At 49.3% G+C, this 23,061-nt stretch overlaps 1 protein-coding gene across 2 annotated transcripts; it reads right to left on the bottom strand.

Annotated features, from left to right (window-relative positions):
• Positions 1-1,741: 1,741 nt before the first annotated feature.
• Gpr26 (G protein-coupled receptor 26) lies at positions 1,742-21,213 on the bottom strand. Of its 2 annotated transcripts, none has more exons than NM_173410.3 (3): positions 19,780-20,915; positions 12,985-13,098; positions 1,742-3,290 (listed from the first exon to the last, which is right to left on the bottom strand). In NM_173410.3, exons 1-3 carry the CDS (start codon positions 20,445-20,447, stop codon positions 3,059-3,061), a joined length of 1,014 nt encoding a protein of 337 aa, NP_775586.1. In that variant the 5' UTR covers positions 20,448-20,915; the 3' UTR covers positions 1,742-3,058. The 2 variants fall into 2 exon arrangements, with proteins under 2 accessions (NP_775586.1, XP_006507829.1); XM_006507766.4 differs by lacking the exon at positions 1,742-3,290 and adding an exon at positions 9,046-9,866 and having other exon boundaries at positions 19,780-21,213.
• Between the last annotated feature and the right edge of the window lie 1,848 nt (positions 21,214-23,061).

Here is a 23,061-nt window from a genome sequence, read left to right as displayed (position 1 = left end):
CACCTGCCCAATGCCTCTCATGCGCAAGTGCAGTGAATGTGACTCTTTAACTAGCAGGAGTCAAGCCAGTCAATGAGGCCCTTTGCCTCGGCTCTGTTGTTGTTTTTATGCCTGGAACCTGAGAAAAACACACATTGTTGGATTCATTAGATTACCAGAATGAGGTAGAGTGCTCAGGTGGGAACGGGGATCCCAGGGGGCTTGCTTCAGAGGCGTGCAATCCTGACTATAAACATTTATGGGGAGGCAATCGCCGCAGCGCTGGCTAGTGCCCATTGCCAGTGGAGCTGCTCTCTCCTCACCTCCCTTGGGTTTTCAAGCTTGGGTCTAAGTGAAAATGAAAACTCTCCATCAATAGGCTTATTTGGGTTCTTGTCAGTGACATGATGCCAGCATATTGGGTTTTAATAGATGGTAAGCGGTTTTAGAGGCATAGTGAAAATTACAGTGTACATCCTTCCGGATATGTGGTATCGTGGGTGGCAGATCCTGCTTCTTGGCTAAGGAAGGGACAAGGAGATCTCAATTCAACTCAGGGTACAATATGTTGCCTATACAGAGCAAGCAGAGATTTTCCAGGGTTACTCTCCTTCAAAAGCAACACGCGGGGGGGGGGGTAGGGGGTGGGGGGGGAGTGGATGTCATGACTTGCCTTTGCCTGTCTACTGACCCCACCCTCTGGGTCCCCATTCATCCTTTGCCCAACTTTAGCAGTAGTTGTGTGAAAGGAGGAGTTATTTTGTCTGTGCTGTCTTAGCCTCCTGCTTGACTTGAACTTCCTAAGCCCTTTGAGTGTTGCGATAACAGAGGGTAGGCAACTGCTTATGACTAGGAAAGCTATAGAAGTGAACACTGTGATTTAGGATAGATGGAACCAAATGGATTCTGAGCCAGGAGAGTTTCGTTCTAGAAACAAATGTGTGGCATGTGTTGCGCTGGTAGGTAGATGACAACCAGCTCTCGGGGGAGAAGGCTTGATTTATAACACTTAGCTATTCTGAGTGTCTAAAAACTTCCACCATGGTTAATTTCAAGCCACTGTTGTAACATCCCTCATCACAGGGAGGAAGGGTGTACCTTACCAGGTCCCCCAGAAGGCTACCTGGGGAGAGCTGGAGACAAAGTCCAGACAAGTGTCCTGGCAGTCCCCTCTGGTGCCCAGGTTCTTTTTCTCTAACAAGGCAAGTATGAGCATACCTCTCCCAGCAATGGGAGGATATTAAAACCTCCTTAGATGTTACAACTATCCCCATTCTGGTCTCCATGGAAACTCTGGAGCCTGACAACACTAGGCCTGCTGGAGTTGTTTTCTAAATGAATTGCCAAGAGTTAATGATAGGCCATCTTTTCAAATCGACAAGCAGACATTTGTCTGCCTTTAACTACGGGGGCTGCCTGGCAGGGAAAATCAACATTCTTTGGGTTGGTCCCTGGTGGATAGTTCCCCCTATGCTCCTGAGACTAGGATGTGTGGAGCTATACAGGAGAGAGTGATACTTGTGATTTTTATGGTTCTTCACCCTTCCCACCCACAAGAGTCACTTAGAGGGCTCAGACACAACTGCTCTGAGCATTCTCAAGCGCCTCTGAAATGATAATGAGACAGTGAGTAGGCATGGGCCGAGTGTGCTCGCATGCATGTGCACGTGTGTGCACACTCACATACGCAGGCATGTGGAGGCCAGAGGTCAACCTCACGTGTTGTTTCTAAGCTGGCATCTACTTTGTTCTTTTCTTTTCTCAGGACCGTCACTGGCCTGTAGCTCACCCATTCAGCTAAGTCTTGGCTGACCTAAGTCCTGTGGAGTCGCCTCTCTCGATTCTCCAGTGCTAGGATTACAGGTGCACACCACCATGTCCAGTTTGCTTTTAATTTGGGCTCTTGGGGTTGGACTCAGGCCTTCATGCTTGCACAGTAAGCACTTTACTGGCTAAGCTATTTCTCCTGTCCTTATCTTAGTTTTCAATGAGACTAAGACAATGGCTCCCAATGGATTGGCATGTATATTACAGGAACAGCATCTTGTACTAACTGCACTCTCTCATCAGTGGCACAGAGCACTTTTGTGGTGACCTTGGATAGCTGCTGCTTTCTCAGGACAAAGTTGCAGAATGTGGGTAATGAGCCACCAGGATAATAGAGCCCAGTATCTGAAAACTAAGACTTCATCCCTGTTCAAGTCAGCTCCTAGAATATGACAGGCAAGATGTCTAAGACAAGAGGAAGTCTTCCCTACCAACTCAGATCCCAGATATGGAGGTAGGACAGACCAGCCACCATCTTCCTACTTTCCTGGGCTCCTTTACCTATGGCATGCAAATCAGAAGGTGACTTCCTGCTCAGATTTCATGGAATCTAACATTATCTAAGACCTGTCTACCGAGAGACCACTTTCATGCTAAGATTGTCAATACACGCAAACATTAGTTTGATGAAAGAGGGACAAAAGGTGAGTCCAATTTATCATTCCTAAGACAACTGGTAGGTAGCAAACTGGTTGTTAAACATGTTCCCATTGAGTGCAGGGCCCAAGGGTATCAGCTGATCATGATGTAGTTGGCACCAGCTGGATAATATTTGGGTTACAGCAGCAAACACTACCAAGGGGAAAAGAGATGCCATAGTAGATCTGGAGCCAGATGGCCACAGACAACCTCACTTTCAGCATCACTAAGATGTCCCTTGGAGCATGGAGCCCCATGAGCAGTAGTTAGTAGACAGGTGGATATCATGCCCACACCTGCCACCAGCACTCTGTGTCTTTGACACTAACTGGCCTACCGTCCTCTGAGAGGCCTTTGGTGAGTCTAAGCTCTCAATACACACTCTCAGAAAGAAAGGCCAGGGCGTGGCCTATGGCCATCCTTTGGCGACAAATAGGGACAGTCTGACATCTACCCTGGAAGAGCCAAGAAGCAGGCCCCAGATCTTGTTCAGACGTCAGCATCACGGCAATCACCAGGCAATGGTGGCAGTTATTGTCCACCCAGGAGTCCCAGACCACCTCCCTTTGCTCTGGCCACCTCGTTCTGAACTCCCCATCAGGAGAGTGGTCCTTCATTCCGACACTGGCAGAATGTTCTGGCTGTGAGAGTCACCTGTGAGGCCCACAGAGTGAAGGGAGCGTCTGTTGAAGATCCTGTTCAGGAGCTCCTTGCAGCTCCTGCGGTATTGGTGTCGCAGCAAGGAATACACGAAGGGGTCAGAAGCGGCCTTGCTGTAGGCCAAGCACTTGGACAGCACTCCCCAGTGAGAGCCAATGGGTGCTGTGGAGAAGAGTTCCACCAGCCTGTGGAGAGATGGGGGATGTGTTACTTGAGGGAGCTGTGGGCATGTGTTCAGAACATGGTTACATGCCTCTATAATTAATATTACATGAAAGCAATGAAAACAAAAATGGTGGCAATGAGCATTGATTAGGCACTTATTCTAAGTATTGTGTCAACTGCATTACTGTAGAGAAGCTGAAAGACATGACTACCTCAGATCCCCAAGATAACCATAAGACTATCAACTATAAAGGCAGCTATAATCAACTATAAAGGCAGCATTTAGAGCCAGCTCCTATTCTGAATTCCAGGCTCTAAGATGAAGTGGGTGGATAGCTAATAGCCTTCTGACTTCAGTTCCTTGGTCAAGTCTTCACACTCCTTGGGGCTGTATGTCTTATCTGTAGAGTAGGGAAGTCAGATGGGGTTGTTTCTATGATCTTTTAATCCATGAGAGTCAGGTTTGGCTCAGCCTCAAACCCAGTTCTGCCTTCTTGAGAAGTCTATGTGGGAGGGCGGGCTGAGGAAAAGCTTGGCAAATATTCTGCAAAGCTCCTGACATCCCCTGCTCCAATAGAGCAGATGCAAGTGAGGAGGGACTCTTCTTAGGACTGGGGTTGTCTTTGACAATAGCAGTAGTTAGGAGACCTGAAAGTGATCTTCACCTACTGAGGGAGGGCGAGGGAAGACACATCCCGTGTGTTCAAGAGTTTGCTTCTTAGAGTTCTCCTGGTGGCCACGGAACTCACGGAGTGGTGCAAACACCAGGCTTCAAGAGCAGTAAGAGTTCTTGAATCTCCACGCCTACCTCTAAGCATGACTACTCTCTCTCCAAGTGCTCCTGGATCCATTGGCCAGACTTGGAGATGTATCCAGCCTTAGCACAAAGTCAAAAAGACCCACAAAGCTTGGAGAACTCAGATTCCCCTCTCTTCCACCCATTGTCAAATGAGAAAGTTGAGATCCAGAGAGCAGAGGATCTCTGCAAGTCTAGTGCCTGTATCCAGCTAGATTCTGGCACCCTGCCACCACTGGGGGCATCTCCAGGAGAGCAGGCAGTGGTTGGTGGGCTGCCTTGGAGGGGGCTCGGGAACAAGAGGGAAGCAGTGTCAGCTGGAACCCTGTTGCCAATTTGGTTAGTTTTCCTAGAGTCTTTATTGGGTGGGGGACGTGTTATGGGTCCTAGAGTTGGTGGAAGGAAAGGACAATTGCTGCCCTCCATTTCCCACTAAAACTCCCGTGTCTTGAATGGATCTCTAGGGAGGCCATCCTGAGGCTGCCATCTTTGCCTCACCATCTCAGCAGCACTCTCTGCCTTTGTCCTTTAACCCTGTGAGAACCAGGGCTACCATCTCCTCGTTTCCTTGTTAGACTCGGTGAGGAGCTGAGGAACTAGAACTAACTGCATTAAGGAAATACTCACGTTTTACAGAGCTATGTTTTAGAAGTGATGAACTGAAAGAGACAAGCTCCAAATTTAGAATTCACACTTAATAACAATGAGATATGCAAACACTGGCACACTGCTGCCATGCGTCTTAGGGTTTCTATTGCGGCAGTGAAACACCATGATCAAAAAGAAAACTGGGTAGGGAAGGGTTTATTTGGCTTATGCTTCCGTGTCACTGTTCCACATCAAAGGAGGTCAGGGCAGAAACTCAAACAGGGCAGGAACCTGGAGCTCATGAAAAGACCATGGAGGGGTGCTGCTTACTGGCTTGATTCCCATGTCTTGCTAAGCTTGCTTTCTTATAGAACTCAGGACAACCTGCCCAAGGATGGCACCACCCACAGTTGTCTGAGCCCTCCCTCATCAATCACTAATTAAGAAAAATGCCCTACAGGCCTGCCCACAGCTGGATGTTGTGGAGGTTGCCTCCTTTCAGATAACTTAAGCTTGTATTAAATTGACATAAAAGTAGCCAGCACAGTATGTAAAGATGCCATGTCATGTTACCCAAATGTCCTGTATTGTTGCTTGGTCCTGACGTCGTGGCTTCCCCCAAAAGATAAGATAGGTGTGTGTGTGTACACATTCATGTGTGAATACATCTGTGATCAGAGAATAACCTTGGTATGTTCCTTCCTCAGACACCTTCCACATTTTATTTAGGACAGAAGTATATCTTGTTGGGCAAGCACCTCACCAAGTTGGCTAGGCTAACTGGCCCACAGATTTTCAGGGATCTGTCTGACCCTGCCACCTATTTTGTCCTTCCTGAGGTTACAGGCATATGCTGCTCTACCCAGCTTTTGACATGGGTTCTGGGGACCTGAACTCATTCTTTATCCTTGCATTGCCATTTGAGCTATCTGTCCAACCTTTACTAATTTTTAAAAAAGAATTATCAGACCATCCAGCAAGATCAAAAGTAGTATTTGGAGGCTCTGGAGGACAAAATTATGGCATTTTCCTTCCAAAGGCTCTATTTGATGTCTGAAACCCTCCAATCACTTCCGGTTTGTGTCTCCTTTGGACCAAGGGTTCACTGTGTGCATTCTTCCATCTCACAAAGATCCTGCAGAATGGATCTCATCTCATCTTACACATGAGGTCATTGAGGTTCAGAGAGGTAGAGCAGCAAACCAGGGTCCCCTGCCAGAGAAGTGCAAGTGTCTCTCCTCTAAGCCTGGCTAGAGGCCATGCTGGGACCTGAATCTTAGCACTGTAGGGTGACAAGATGAGCTTTGGGGTCCCTTTCTGCCCCCAAGAAACCCTTTCCACGAGATCTTGATTTGCTGTGTTAAATTTTTGTTTCTTATCTCTATTCCCCCACCCAAAAACAAACAAACAAACAAACAAACAAACAAACAAAAACTGTGACAAGTTCTTCTTTTAAAATCATGTCTGGCCTTTGGAAGGTCCCACACAAAGAAGAACTTCAAATTAACACAGACCAGACTTGGCTCTACATAATCCTGGGCAAGGAGATGCTTCGATACCTTCTTGCTGTTTAAGCCTCAGTGTGGTACATAGCCCCAGTACTCCAATACACCCCAAAAGAACCCTACCGGGATATGGAGGGGCTGTTAGGCTGCTCTGGTGTTCTGGGGTCCTTGCCTGTAACAACACTGCAAAGGAACCAGATCCTCACCCTGTTCCCAGACCCCATGTAAGCCTAGGCAACACTGGAACTTCCACAGCTTTGGCTCCTCTGGAGCGGCATGGTCCCTCCCACTCCCCAACAAACAGGCTTGTCCCACGGATCACATCTCCTGCTGGCTGCCCTCACCTTTCGCTAAGCACACGAGGATTCCCATATGCTTCCTGGGATGTGGACCAGAAAAACCTCTACTTGCCCTAAGGCTCCAGTCATAGTGACACTTATGCTTGTATGCTCAAGATGCATGGAGACCAGTCCTGCACACCCTCTGGATCCTAATCTTATCCCCTCAGGAGAGTCCATGCCAGTCAACAGGCCAGGGATATAGCAGGATGCATGAGGGGATAGGCACTTCAGGCCATCCTGAGGAAGGCATTGGAGCTCTTTAGAGAAGTCTGAGTAGTGACCTGACCTGCATGTGTATATGTACCTGTGTGCATTAGTGTGCATGCATGTGTTACGTGTAGGCTATGCGTGCATGTGGTTTCTGCATTCATGTTATGTGCATGTATGTGTTGTGTATACTAATGCATTATGTGAATGTATATGCTTGAGTCTGTGTGAGCATGTGTTGTGTATATGTATGTATATGTGTATATTTATCTGGATGTGCATATACATGTTATGTGCATGTGTGTACATTGTGTCATGTGTATGCATATGTGCACATGGGGTATGTGTGTATTATGCATATATGCCCATGTGTGCCAAATGCATTTATATTATGTAAATGTATATATATGTATTTTGTATATATGTGCATATGTGGTTCATATGTATGTGTGTGCATGTGTGCCTTATGTTGTGTGCACATATGTACTGTGTATGCATTTCTGCATGTGTATGCAGGTTTGCCATATGAGTGTATGTGTTATGTATATGTATGCCCATGAGTGTCATGTGTAGGTCATGTGCATCTGCAAGCATATGTACCATGGTGTGTTTTGTAAATATATGTATCATGTGTATGTGCATTTATGTTTGTTGAGCAGTGGAAAGTGCTTCAATATTCAGACCTTACTGAATTCGGGACGGCAGACACAGAGAATCCCGGTCACAGACTACACACCCTGAATTCTGTGTGCTTGCCCATGCCCCTTTGTATAATGGAGTTCTCTGAACTGTGGCTCTCTTTTGACATGGAGTCCCACTGATGCTGCTTGCTGGAAACCATCTGAAAGAGGCTGCTACAGAAAAGGGCTGACAAGACAGGAAGTTGCCTACCCACGCCCTTACCCATAGGGGATTCTCATACTACCCAGCACCCTGAGCCACCATGGTCCCAGGAGGAGGTGGAGGAGGGGGAGGAGGAGGGGGAGGAGGAGGGAGAGGAGGGGGGAGGAGGGGGGAGAAGGGGGAGGAGGGAGGAGGTACACTTGTCTGAATTCTGAGGAATTCTTTGAATCCTGGAGGAACTAATATCCTGACTTGTTCCCGGTCAGAGTCCCCAAGGAGAGAGGCTTATGGTAAGAGGTGCAGAGCTGCTCAACACCAGCTCAGCACCCTGGGCTCAGCACCTCACTGCTCTGCAGACAGCAGCTCCAGCTCCCATCCTCCTATCATCCTCCCTAATACATAGGGACGGAACCAAGGCAATTCTGTGTTAGTCACACAGTCCAGGTGTAGAAAAGACGTGAGTTGAACCCTAGGCTTTGAGTACCAGAGATCTCCTGCTCTCTGCTAGGCTGCCCCACAGGCTCCTGCACGGTTTCAAGTTCCACCATGCATCTGACCCCTTTGCTGTCAAATACCGAATTTACAGCAGCACAGTAGCGCCTCCTCTCCACACTCCCTCTGCCCACACTGCTCCTCTAACCTTTGCCCTTTCTCTGTTTCTGTCCCTGTCTGTGTGTCTCTCCTTGTAACATACCACACAGAGAGACAGACACACAGGCACACAGATGCACACACATACAGACACACATTGACAGGTGCACACACAGAGACACACAAACAGACACACAACACACACACACACACACACACACACACACACTGTGCATAAAATACAAAGTGAGTCACAGAAGTTTGCTTGGGAAAACAGCCTGATTATGCCCAAGGCTTCTGGAGACTCAATCTGCATATGCAAAGGCCTGTAAGCTCTAAGCGGATGCTTTAAGCGTTCATGAGACATTAGCGCAGAAGAGTCATTTATTAATAGAACATTAACAGTTGGGAGCCACCTGCACATTAACCCCACTCCCCTCTCCATCATTCCATTACTCTGGAAAGCTATAATAATGGGGCCATCAGATCCGCAAATGCCTCCAAACCCGATCCTGATGATTTACGACAACTGTAATTATTTGTAAGTAGAGATCGCTGCACAGACGATAAGCTTACAATCACGCGAAGACATACGAACATTAATTCAGAAAATATTTCCCAAGAGCCTGTGGGTAGAAATCTGCAGTGGCCTTGAAGACGTTGCCAGGTCATTCCAGGAACAATCTAACTGACCCAGAGCTCAGTGGAGCAGCATGACTCTGAAACAGGTATGTCAGGTCTCTGTAAGAGCTCGCACAAGAAAGCTAAGGTGACAGAGCCTGAACAACATCTAAGGCTGGCTTCCACATGCACACACACACACACACACACACACACACACACGAACACACACAGAGAGACAGACAAAGATAGAGAGACAGAGACACACGTACTCACGAACGTACACAGCAGATGAATTTAATTTTTATTGTCTATTTAACTTATTATCCCAGGAGGGAGTTGTTATGAGAAGTACTGATTGTATTAATTTTTTATCACAGTCAATATTGGAAGTAATAAACCTGAAGTAGGTACACCTCACTTTGGAAGGCCACATGTACGTGCTCAATAGTCATCCATGTCTGGTGGCTCTCATACTAGAGCATAGCACTATAGACCCCATTCATGCCATCTCTTATGCTTCAGTTATCATTATTCTTCACACCTGCATGGCCATATCCAGGTCACAGGCTTTGCCCATGAGACCTAGTCAGGAGGCTCTATCCTACCACAGAGTCCTGGATTCTGGGCTTTGTCTTGACTAGAAACTCTCTTTGCAGGGCCAGGGCTCCTACCAGGAGGCTCCTGGGGCTCTCTTCAACTCACTCTTAATCTTCAGGGGAACTTTTATAGTCTGCACAGGGAAGATGCTGGAGACATGTGTGACAAAGTGATGGAAGGTGACCTTGCGTGCCTCTTGAGACCTTTGCTTGGGGTAGTTCTATATACACACAAACAAGATGCTGAAAGGAGGTGATGGGGAGTGACTTCCTCTGGTGATCCAGGGTCTATGCTGAGGAGGTGACGGTGGGCTGGTGTCTCCTGATGATCCATGTTCTATACCAGAGTGGGCAAGGCTTGTCACCCCTTGGAAATACTGCTTATTCTCATACAGGATGCATAGTTTTGTGAATATTTTTTTAAACTCAATTACATTAACTCCATTTGGATGCAATGTATTGTGCTATGAATCTGCTAGCAGCTTGACCGAAACATTATTTGTGCCTGGGAATATTAGAAGGAAATAGGTTATAATGAGGAGAGAGGGAGAGAGAGAGAGAGAGAGAGAGAGAGAGAGAGAGAGAGAGAGAGAGAGAGAGAGAGAGAGAGAGAATGAATATGCTAGGAAATGAAATTAAGCTTGAGAAAAGCCTAGTTGCCTAAGGTGGAGGTCATGTTCCTTATTCCTTGAGGGTTTAAGTTAATCTGCTCAATGACCCCTCCTCTCTCCGAGGTCTAAGAGGAAGGAGTCTTTGTATACATCCTTTCTCACCCATTTTCTGTGACAGGCTAGATCGCCTTCAGTCTCTGGTGTCATGGGTAGGGAGAATGCTGGCTGAGAATCCATACAGGCATGCCTATGTCACACACTATGTTGCTCCACATCCTTTAATCCCAGGACATCACACTGTCTTCTAGAAGCCCAGAGAGGTGAGGGCTCTCTCTCTTCTGCACAGCAGAAGGTTACAGCTAAGGTTGGCCTTAAGGAGGTCCCTCCCTCTTTGTGGCTGTTAGGTCTCACGCAGAGTCCTGATCTAAGGTACCCTTGGCTTCCTGGTTGCAATATGGTTCTAGATCACAGCTTCTCTATCAAGGTGACTCTGGTCTCAGGGAACACTTGGAAATATCTAGAGACTTGGTTATCAAATTGGGGATGTTAGGGAAGGATAGAGGTGTTCCTGGTTGGGTGGTTGGACCAAGGAGCCCATGATACATTGTACAAAGCATAGGCTAGCCTCTCTCTACCAAGAGTCATCTGTATACAATGCAGCAGCAACAGTACTGAGGTCCAGTGAACAGTTGCAGAAGAAAAAAATTGATGACTCTGCCCTGTCCTGTGCTCCGACCATCTAGGGACTCCCCCGCCCCCTGCCCCCGCCCCCCATAGCTCCAAGTCCTGTGTTCAAAGCAAGAAATAGGCTGAATCTGTCTCCCTACAAGGAAACACATACCATGGAAGGCAGTGGGTGGCACTGTACTTGGGCTGTCCAAGGAATAGGGGGATAAAGAGGTGAGCAAGGCCCCCATATGCATTGTCTGTATGTTCTGGTGGGTCCTGTGGACAAAGAACTGTGTCTTAGCCTGAAGAAAAAACTGGCAGCCAGGACTGAAATTAGCAGCCAGGCTGGGCTCTGTGTAAGGCCAAGTGGGGAAAAGAGAGAGGGCAGTCACAGTTGGCTCACCCTCATGGGGAAGAGGAGGCTGGGTGGCATTGAAAGGAATGGCCATCTGTACTTCTGCACTGGTACTAGCTTTGCTTGCTCTCTCTCTCTCTCTCTCTCTCTCTCTCTCTTCATTTCTCTCCCTTTCTCTCCTTCTCCTCCACCCCCGACACACTCAAACACAGAGGAAACCGTTTCCCAGACTCAATCACAGCTCCCACCTCCACCCCTTCATAGAAACCTTGTCCTTTGTGAGCTCCAACTTTGCAGATCACACGACGACTTAGGATACAAAGCTGGAGAATTTTTTTTCACCCCCACCAATCCACAAAGCAGCTTGGGAGAGAGAGGTGGGAGGGGGGCAGTCCTTTTCTTTCTTCCCTCTCTGACTGAAATTGGCATGGGGGAACAGTCACAGCTGGAGCGGGCTGGTCTGAGAAATGCTGGTTGCTGGTTCCAGTAGACGGCAGCCCTACCTGTCACAGTTGCTGTTATACCTGGCTCTTGGTGCTCCGGGAAGATGGAAACCTCACAGCCATTGGCCCAGCAATACGGCCACAGGAGAGGTGGCCTGCCTGGCACGGCACCAAGAAAAATATCTGCTTTTGTTCAGGTGGCAGATATCCTGAAGTAAACTGTTGGGGGCTGGATGCCCAGCACACAGTGGGCAGTGGCACCCTCTACTGTGTGACAGTTCCCTCCACCTTTTCTTCCTGTCAGCATCTCTTCAAGTGTGGGTATAGGGTGACAAGTTGGGATGAGATTATCTGGAGACTGAGTGAAGAGACTGCTGTGGGGTACTGAGTTTAACACATAGGAATCCAAGGTTGACTATTGAGAGTGATATGAAGCGCCCCCCCCCCAAACCCAATAAACCCGCTATTTGAATCAGCTGGCCTGTCTCTGGGTATATAACCAAAAGAAAGGAAGTGAGAGTCCCACAGATACCTATATGACTGTATTTACTTCAGCACTTGTCCGTAGCAGCAAAGGCAGGAACCAACTTTGGGGCCACAATGGACACATAAAGAAAATGTGGAATAGATAGATACACAATGGACTATCATTCAGACAAAGAGGATGGAACAAGAGGACACAACAAAATAACTCAGATGTGTGCTGCCTGCTCTCCCATAACACACACTTTAAAAAGCCCAGCTGAATGTACAGAGTGACTCTCACAAGCTGAGACAAGACAAAGGGGGTAGACAGAAGGCAGGTGGGTCATGGGCGTTAAAACAGGCCTGAAAAATACGTCCTCACTTTCTACACCCTGTGGCGGAGGGGCTGCACTCCACAGCAACCAGTTATAGATGTTATAAACAGTGAACAGAGAGGAGCATGGAGGCCCCAAACACGGGATAACAGCAAGGAGACTGAGAACAAATGGAGGGATTCGATCTGTACCCGTTGTGTGTGTGTGTGTGCAGTGTAATTTCACACAGGGCTTCACAGGTGCGTGCGGTCATTATGTGCTAATCAAAATTGTTAGTGTTGTTAAAGGAACTGGACATGTTAACTTCCCTGCCTTGATTACTACCCCTTGTATACATGAATCGAATTGTCCAGGGTACTGGTGACTATGCGCAATCAAAATGCTAATTAAGGAGCTAAAGAGTGACTACGAGCTCAGACGGCTACTGAAGAGGATCTGAGTTTATTTCTCAGCACCCATGTTAGCAGCTCACAACTGCTTGTAACTCCAGCTCCAGGGGATCCAAAAATCCTCTGTTGGCTTCTACAGACACCTGCACTCATATGTATATACCCACACACATACAAATAATTAAAAATAAAAAGAGATCTTTAAAATGCTAATTAGTAATAAGGACGAGTCAGAGGCTGGAGAGAGGCATACAAGTGCCGACGCTCACCCTTCCATGCTTGCAGGAAAGACAGGTGGCCAAAGGGACCCTCCTATGGCACTCCAAGCCCTGTCCCCCATCCGCAGGTCGGCTTACCTGGTAATCACATAGGGTGCAAAGCACACAAGGAAGGTCCCTATGAAGGTGCTGATCTTCTTGGTGGCACGCTGTCGCCTCCGCTTCTGTTCCTCCAGACACCGTTCCCTCACACTGCGCAGGGCAGAGAGGAGAAGGTAACTCATGCTGTGGCCTGGCCAAGACACAGGAAGGTGCTACTCATGAACACAAGCCACAGCTTTGAGGCACGTGGCTATGAAGCCAGAGACCCGAGGGCCAGGCTTGTGCCCCGGGGGGCAAGCTGTGTGTCATTGTCAAGATCGTTATCTATAGCGTACTATCATATACCACGTTTTCATGATGTGCTTTCTTATAGGCAACACAACATAATGCTAAATAGGATTGTTTGAAGAATTAAATGCACAGCATACAGTGTTCTACTTTCCTTTCTTTTTCTGTGATAAAACTTCCTGACCAAATGCAGCTCAGGAGAGGGAAAGGGTTTTCTGGTTCACGCTTCCCTGATGCAGTAGCCCGTCACATAATGTCTACAATCCAGAGAAGAGAGAAGCAAACAAGACGACGCTGCCTGCTTGCTTAGGCCGCTAGCTTTCCCTGCCCCAAGTTCAGAACCGTCTGCTGGGAAAAGGTGCCACCGTTATGTCAATGAATAATGAAGACACTCCCTCACAGACATGCCCTGGTTTACCTGTGCTAAATCATTCTCCAGCTCAAATGCTCCTTCCTCCCAGGTAATTCCAGGCTGTGGCAGGTTGACATTTAAAACCAACCATCACACACACACACACACACACACACACACACACTTAAACATATCTGGTGTAGAAATGAATAATACAATGAGATTATAAATTATATTAGAAATAGTATAATACAATTAGTATTAGTATTATACAGTGAGTACAAACAGACAGGGATTCATTATCACTACTGCTAATGTCAATCACTTATTCTCCTGCATAATTCTGGAGGTACAATTTGTGTGTTGTCTTTTATTCTGATCTTTACCATCTTCAGACCTGCAGGGGCTATTTCCCTGCCTCTGGGGCTAGCCCACTGTTTGCCTGTGCTAACTGTCAACTTGACAAAATCTAGAATCACCAGGGAGATGGGCCTCCTCTGACCTACGGGAGATTGTCTTGATGACACTCATCGATATGGAAAGACCCATCTCGGTTATGGGCGTGTGCAGTTCCCGACTTGGGATCCTGGCTCAAGAAATGGGAAGATCGAGCTGAGCACTAGCATTTATTATTGTCTGCCTCCCGATTAGAAACGTGTTGTGGCCAGCTGCCTCAAGCTCCTGCTACCTTGACTGCCCTGCTAGGATGGACTGTCCCTTGAACTATGACAGAAAAGAAGCTTTCTCCCTTAAATTGCTCTTATCAGTGTATTTTACCATAGCAACAAGAAAAGAAACTAAGATATTGCTGTTTTAGATGGGTGACGAGGAGCTCTGTGAAGAGGGGAACGGGTGAGTAGAGATAGCTGCGAATTGTGTCCATGTGACTTGAAGATGGGACTCACTGGATAGGGGAGTGTTGAGAGGCAGGGAGCTTCCTTATGCTCCCCAGAGAGTCAGGATTCTGATGAGAGGGCACGGCCCTTCCTTGCCAAAGCCAGGACAACTTAATGTCTATAAAGGTTCTGGGGGACTTCAGAGAGATAGACCCTTGAATGACTGAAGGAAGGAAAGGCTGGGGCTGTAACTCCCTCAGACTACACAGATTTTCAGAAATCTGCTGTGTTGTCTTCTTGAGGACAGTTTAAGAGAAAGGCACTGTGCAACACTCTCTTCTTTGGACTTTGCTTCTTGGCTAATAGCCTAGTGGTTAAGTGTAAAGGGCCAGAGTTAGACTTCCAGATTCAAATTCAGGCACCTCTAAGCCATGGGTTTTCTTACTTCTGTAAAAACCCTTCTTGTTGTATGCAGGTGAGAGGCAGCTGTGGTTAGAGACTGTGCCCGGGGTTCTGTGAACTAGTATTATGCAACCTAACTTCGAGTTTTCCTTCAGTCAACTCTGTGGCCCACTTGAAGCTCACAGAGACATCACAGATTCTAATGTGATGGGCAGTGAAATACAGTATCTTCAGAGGGCATTTGCCCTGGGGTCATGTTGCTACTGGCACAGAACAGTAGACTCTGCAGCAATATGCCTATCGAAGTGTATAGATGGGGAAACTGAGGCTTAACGGAATGAAGAACCCGCCTGGCATGAAAGTCAGACACAAGTAGAATTTCAGACACAGGAGCACTGGTTGCAAGCCTAGTGCTTCCCGTTAGGAGCCCGGCACCCCTTCCCTGAATGAAGCCAGCTCTGCTATCCCTGCCTGTGCTCTGTCTGCTGCTTCCTGGGTGCAGTGGCAGCAGGAGGTGAGTAAGGTCAGGTGACTCAATGCTCAGGGCAGCAGTGTGAACATCAGCTTAGCACCCTTATCCCTTAGTTATGTGTGAGACCCCTCACCGAGCTCTCAGAATGATAGGCTCACAAAACTACTTGCTGTCATTTCTCTCACCATAGCTTTGCCATCGATGCCGACTTCCCGTGAGCTGTTTTCATGCTTACTCGCAGATGAGGACACTGGGAACAGTTTAGGACAAGCCCGAGAGCATATAGAACCAAGGCTTATCTCAAGTCTCCTGCCCTCAGACTCTAGAGTGCTCTCCTTATCCCCACTGCCACTCTGGCCTGGTGGTGAAGAGAACAAGGGATACAAAGCTCACTCTGACCATAGTGTGAACTTGTGTGCTGGCCTGGGGCTGGGGGAGGGGTGGTCACGAGATCTGTGCAGGGTTAGTATTTTTGAGACCAAGCAGGCAGGTTCTCTGGCTGTCAGGGGGATGCACTCATTCGGTCCCAGTAACAGCAGCTCCTGAGTCCTCAACAATCTCAGATGACCATGGTCCTTCCAGAGCCCACACTTGGAGCCCTCACTGGCTTGGCCCATGTTGGCTTTCTGGCATTTAAGACATGAGATGAGCTGGGTGTGGTGGCGCACACCTTTAATCCCAGCACTTGGGAGGCAGAGGCAGGCGGATTTTTGAGTTCGAGGCCAGCCTAGTCTACAAAGTGAGTTCCAGGACAGCCAGGGCTATACAGAGAAACCCTGTCTCGAAAAATCAAAATCAAAATAAAATAAAATAAAATAAAATAAAATAAAAAAATAAAAAGACATGAGATGAGATGACTGGTGATGAGAAAGAGCCCTGAGTTTGCAGTTAGGATGCACACACTAGCCGTGGCCCCCTCTCAGAGCTAGCGAAGAGTGGTCCCTGCTCTGAGCCCTGCAGGTTAGGGCTGGAGCTACGCCCGTCATCCATTCTCTACTAGAGCAAAGATTCCTTGTCCAAATGCCTTGATTCTGCTTCCAAAATTCATCAGAGCCCCGGTACCATGCCCAAAAGTAAGCTGCCGTGCATATGCACATGGCTCAAGAGAAGCACCCGTGGGTGGAGTCAGGGATGGAGCAGTCAAGCAGAAACACTTGGTCAGATAAAACTAGCCCCCAAAGGAGCCTAAAACCCTAAGTTTGAACCCCACTTTTAGGAGGTATATCTGCCAAGACAGGGGGATTAGAATGCATTTCACATAACAGTCTTTAAACCAAATTTAGAACCTCTAAGCATCTACACAGTCTGTGAGCCTCTGTCTGCCTGGTTGCTCTATAAACCTTACGGACAGATTTGGGTGTAAGCTACTTTCTAGAGCTCATCACATGCCTCCGTTTCTGGAGCGACCTCTGTCTCTGTAAAGTCAAGGGCACAGAGAGAGTCTGACCCTTCAGCCAACCTCTGACATCCTGAAGAGGCAGAGCCAGCCCTCAGCCAGTCCCTGTGGCCATGTTTCACAGGAAGCTGAGGTGGTAGAGAGAAACCCCTATACACTGGGAGGAACTTCCCATTCAGCTTGTTAGAGAGACTCTGTCACCAACAGCTTATCTTGGGGAAGCCATCTGTCTGAGGTAATGAGCCTGGGCCGGGCTGGAAAAAGAAGGCACTACAGCGGCACCACTGAGCCTGGTCTGCTTGGCTGTCCCTGGCAGCAGCAGAAGAGGTTTAACTGGAGCAGTGGTTTTCAACTTTCCTCATGCTGTGACCCTTGAATACCGTTCCTCATATTGTGGTGACCCTCAACCACAAATTATTTTCATTACTATTTCATAACTGTAATTTTGCTACTGTTATGAATCAAAATGTAAATATCTGAGTTTTCTGATGGTCTTGGGTGACCTCTGTGAAAGAGTTGTTAGACCCCACAAGGAGGTTGCTAGCCACAGGTTGTAATTAGACCCTGTCCAAAGCTTTGGCTGGGAGAACTGAATAGCAGGCACCAGGAGAGTTGAGATTTGCATATGGACCAGGCAAGTGCCACCTGCTTCCTAAAGGAAGTGACTTGGGAAACCTTAGAACAACAGAAATGAAAGATGCCACTCTGGATCTCAGATTTAGAAAAAGGAAGGTTCCTGACGTTTAGGGGTTGCTTATAGCAAAGAGGCAAAGCTTGCTATTCAGTACTGCAGGAAAAGCAGCTATCTCTGCCACCCTAACAAAGGGTACCAAACCACATCTCTTCCAGCGAAGTCCCGAGGTAAGAGGGGTAGCTGAGATGACTTCCAGTGAGCTAAGACTCCACTTGCTGTTTTGACTGTCCATAGACTACTGTCCTGGACTGACACCAAAAGACTGCATAGCATAACATAGGCTTATAGCACCAAAGGATATCCAGAGCTGAGGCGGGGAAGGACTTCACAGCAGCCCTTAGAGATAGAACCATGTCTTCTCATCTGTACCACCAAAGTGGCAGCCTGAGGATCAGCTGTCATGGAGTCCCCTGTGGACTAGCTGTCCTGTTCTGTGAGGTCCACCCCTGCTCCCCGACCCCACTCCTGCTTGAGGCCTCTGGGAAGACAGTTTGTGCTCACTAAGGAGTCTGGGGCTCTGTGACCTAATGGAGCTGCTCCTCAGGGTGGGGTGGGGGTCTAGAAGCTGGGACTCCTCCAAACAGCCCGCGGTTTAGAGGCAAGGTTCTCTGCAGAGGTGACAAAGACATGGATTCTGCTTAGTATCTGTCCCTGCTTAGGAGACCACCCAGATAACTCACTGTAGTTCTGACCTGAAGTCAGACTGGCAGGAGCAGAGGAAGTCCCTGTCTCTAAATAGAATTCAAAGTGGCCTCCACCCTCCTCTCTGGTGGGCTGAGAGCTGGTGGTGGACTTTGCATTGCTCTAAATACAATGGGCTCCTCTCCTGGCTCAGCCTTTCTTTCCCTCCATTGGGAGGCTAGACATGAGGGGGCTTTCTAGGACTTGTTCAAGTCTGCAAGCGCTAACACATCCATGCATCCTCACAAACTGCCCCAGCCCCAGCCCCAGCCCCAGCCCCAGCCCCAGCCCCAGCCCCAGCCCCAGCCCCAGCCCCAGCCCCAGCCCCAGCCCCAACCCCAGCCCCAGCCCCAGCCCCAGCCTCAGTTCTAGCCTCAAACCCAGCCCCAGCCCCAGCAGTAGCCCCAGTCCCGGTTCCAGTCCCAAACCCAGAACTAGCCCCAGAACCAGAACCAGAACCGGACCCGGACCCAGCCCCAGCCCCTTCTAAAGTGAAGGACAATGAACGGGAATGTTTCTACAAGTGTGGCTTCAGACTCTCTCCTGAAATGACTAAACTGCACAGACCATTGCTGAGAGAGCTGATGTAAGCACATTTGGTTTAAGCTTCTGTGGGGAAGATTTTATTTGGGAAAGACTGGACCACCATGTCATCTTGAATGTGTGCTCAGGGGGTGGCAGTAGACACACTCAGCCATGCCCTTCTGATGAGCGGGTAGAGTAACATTCAGCATAGTGACATTGCTCAAGGCAGGGAAGCTTCACAAAGGCTTTTGCTCAGTCTGTCCACTGTGCCCTGGAGGGTGAATATACATTGGGGTCTACATTCCATTCCCCAAGGCTCCCCACATCCTGGGGCTCTGCTCACACATTGAAGCCTAACTGTCCATCACTATTGCTCCCTGTGTGCTGTATCTTCTGTGTCAAGTGGACTCCTAAGTCCCAGGCAGCAGAGAGGGAGTCTGCTTTTAATGTATATAAACTGGCAGAGGCCACAGAAGCACCCTCCCTCTTGATGTCCTAGTCTCAAGAGGAAAGATGAGGTGAGCTCAGAACAGCCCGATTGACAGTTTCCTCCTCTTCTCCCTAAGGAACACTAAGGACCACGGAGGTTCCCAGTCCATCTTTCCATTTGCCTCCCTCCTTCTTCTCCAAAGAAATAGCAAGTCAACAGAATGGAAGTGGTGGGCAGGCTTGGTTTCAGAAACCTGAGATACAAATTCTTTAAGGGACCTTGAGGTTCCAAGTCTAGAAAACGATGGACTGAACCTTCTAGGAAGGCAAGAAGAACTGGGGCCCTCAGAGCTCATCACTGGGAGAAGGTGCTATGGATTCTGTTTAATGAGGACTCATGCGAGGAGATCCAGGTGGCACCACACCCAGGACTGCAAAGACCCAGAGGAATAACACCCACCATTTGAAGAGTTCTTAAGGGTTTTCCAATCCTCTAGATACCCCTCTCAGATCCAAACCACTTTCAAGCTTCGAAAAGTGAACAGAGTTCACTGCCCAGAGTATAAGGGTAACAAGATGTTCTGGCTGGGGTTTCAGTCCCATGTTTCAGAAAGTGAAGCTCTAGGCACCCGTTTAAACAGGATCTGCTATTCCACCCGTGCTTAATGCCATTGATGCAGAAAGGGGATCTCCCGGGATGCTGGGACCTTCCTAACTCAATACCAAGTGCTCAGAGTCTTGGGTCAGGGCACTCACCTGGGGTGTATGTCCACCAACAGCACAAGCGTCTGCATGGTGATCACGTCGATGCGCTTGCAGTGGAAGCGGGCCACCTTGAGCACCTTGAGGTACGTGAAGCAGAGCACGATGAAGGAGAGCAGGAAGCTGAGCGCATGGAAGGCGCTGGTGAAGACAGCAAAGCGCAGGCGCTCGTCCGGCCGCCGGCTGCACAGTGTGCACGAGGCATATAGCTGGTGGAAGCCGAGCCAGGACAGGGCGAGCGCGGTGGCCGGGAAGGTGAGCGCGTGCAGCCACGTGTAGGCCACCATGAAGGCGGCATCTCGGAGGCGCATCTTGGCACGGTAGCTCAGCGGAAAGACCACAGCCACCCAGCGGTCGATGCTGAGCGCGGCCATGCTGAGCATGGAGTTGGCGGCCAGAAAGGTGTCGAGGAAGGCGGCCAGGCGGCACAGGCGGTCCCCGGCCGGCTGCCGTTGTGCCACGACGCCGGCCAGTGTTAGTGGCATGTTGACCACGGTACACAGCAGGTTGCCACACGTGAGGTTGAGAGTGAAGAGCGCCGGCGCCTGGCGGCGGATGTCAGCGCTGTGCAGGAGGCAGAGCAGCACCAGCCCGTTGGACAGCAGCGACACGCCGATAGTGCCCACCAGCAGCCCCGCCAGGCCCGCGTCCCACGAGTTCATGGTGCGCGCCCGCCGCTGGCGCTCAGGGCCCGCAACCCCGCGCCGCCATGGCGCAGCCTGCTGTCGACTCAGCCCCTAGGCGACACGGCAGCCCAGCGACCCCTGGCCCTTGTCGCCATGGCTACCCAGAGGGCATCCACCAACCCAGAAGCCCGCGCCACCCCCTGGGCCAGCACCTAGGCACGCAGCCTCCCGGAGCCCCGCGCCACCTCCCAGGCGAGCACCTGGGCACGGAACCACTCGGAGTCTGGGGTCACCTCACCGGCGATCACCTAGGCGAGTGTTCACTCCCAGTCCCGCACCACCTCTTGGCCTGTGCTCCTCTGACCTCCTGAAGTGCCCTGGAATCCGGGGTCGCAGTCTCCTGTGGTCACTGGCTTTGCGTCTGCCTGCACCCGCCCTTACTGGGTCCCTCTCAGCTCTGGCTCTGCTCCGCACACCCTTCTGCTTTGTGGCTTTCTCTCTGTCTCCCTCTCTCTGCCTCTGTGCTCAGTCTCCTGTGTGCTCTCACTTTCTGCCCCCTCCCCCTTCTGTCTCTCCCACCTCCAATTTTCTCCTCCCTTTCTTTCTCCTTTCTCTCTTTTTTCTCTTAGGAAACTGGCTGCTTCTGAGAAGGAAATCCCACCGATTCTCTCTCTCTCTCTCTCTCTCTCTCTCTCTCTCTCTCTCACACACACACACACACACACACACATACACACACACACACACTTGGAGGGAAGGAGCCCTACCGGCTCCCTTGCAGAATGGCTGGCTCCCAGTGGCTCCCCTCCTCCCCTTCCTTTCTATCCTCCCCTATATGAGCTGGAGACAGGCTGAGTCAAGAAATCTAGGAAAAGGGAAGAATGTCTGGGCACCCTCATGTCCCAGTGCTGCTTGTCCCTGCCTAGGTGACCAGACCTTGACCCAGTCCACCTGCCCCATAGCTGCCCAGCATCTAGGATTGCTGCTGTTATCTAAGATGAACTGGGGAGCTTGGCTAGGCTTCTGCTGAGCTGGGATAGAATTCACAGTTCTGTCTTGCATTATGGCCAGAGATCTCCTGAGATCTCCCCTCATCTATCTGCAGGCAGTTGCTGTACTGCTGGACACTGAGTCTCCAGAGCTTCGTCTCTTCACTCTCTAGTCATTCAGCTACACTCTCAGATATGGTGCAAGGTCACTTGAGGCTCACCGGGACATCCCTTGGGCATGCCATCAGTCAAGAACACACTCTGTCCATGGTCATCAGAAGTAGTCCTGGTGTAGCTGGTTCTGGACACTCATTGTGTCCTGGGCCAGCTGCTGTCCTGTCCATTCTGGGTGTGGCGAGCCAGCGAGTATAAGCTTATTAGGCATGTGGATGAACTGTTCAGAGAATGGGAGGATAGCGGATGTCTCTGTTTGATCCAGATCATCAGAGTTTGGGACATAAAGGGTCTCAGCCTCCCCTCAGGTAAACATGTGGGAACTGTGTCTCTTCTATCCCTAGTCCAGACTCCGTAGTTTCAAAGGTGCTTGGTGGACAGACAGGTGACAACTTTCAGAGCTTCCTCAGTCTCTTGCCTTTCTATGGGATGCTACCTCCTCCAGTGACCACCTACACTGTATTTCAGAGCCTGGTGAGATGGCCAGTGATGACTGTACATAGCCAGACCTCAGTCTGAAAGAAACCAAATATAGACAGTTTCCCTAAGGGAGCTGTTGTGTCTCCCCCATCACACTAATTATCTTCCCTCACATAGATTCAAGGATGGAGGGGGTTAATCTAAAGCACCTGCAAGTCAGAGAGAACAATGGCCTTTCTCTTCTACACCTTGACAGATGCTAAGCACCACTATAATGAATATACCCAAGAGTGCCCAGGACAGGACCACTTCTTACCAGCTTCCAAGGGTGCCTGGGAACCCTTCTGCAACCCCCCTTAAGAGGCAGCACATTGGTAATAGAAACCTGACACTCTAAGGGCATTTATACCACAGAAACAAACAAATGTCACAGCTCAGCCCGCCCCACCCGCAATCTGAGCCCGTGGTTAAGCAGTTACCAGCACATCACTCACTGACCTCACAAGACCCTGAGCCAAACACCCATCTTCCCCGAGTCTTGGCTTCCTTATCTGTTTTTTAGAGCTGCGTTGATACTGTGTGGAAGTGGTTTTGCCTCTCAGGGAAGAGAAAAGCAAGCAGAATGCTGTCATCCTTCTCAGCCCTTGGTCTCCTCATGGGGCCTACAGAACTCAGGTTGGCTGTGCATCTTCATCTCTTGCTTGGTTGATGACAACAACAATGTGGGCTGTTCACCCATGTGTCTCCCTGCTTCCACAGACTGTCTTGATAAGCCTCTCCCCTGGGATGAGATGGATGTTTAGGGATTGCTTCTGGAGTAAACCAGTATGTTTTGGGACACACCAGTGGATCCTTGATTCTTACATTATAATGTTCTATAGAATGACTTCCTGTGCTGTTTAAATTCAGATTCCTGGGGTTTCTAAGTCAGGTTTGCCTCATTTACTAGCTCTACAAATGATGCTCAGAAGTGGTCAGGCTAGACAGATGATGCTAACCATGCCCTGGACACATCCACCATCAGTGGCCTAATGCTCTGGCCTCACAAAAGGACCACCAGTGTTTGT

Source organism: Mus musculus, chromosome 7, assembly GCF_000001635.26.
Source record: "Mus musculus strain C57BL/6J chromosome 7, GRCm38.p6 C57BL/6J".
Taxonomy (NCBI): Eukaryota; Metazoa; Chordata; class Mammalia; order Rodentia; family Muridae; genus Mus; species Mus musculus.
Note: the sequence above shows the minus strand (reverse complement) of the source record. Positions and strands in the feature narration are given on the sequence as shown.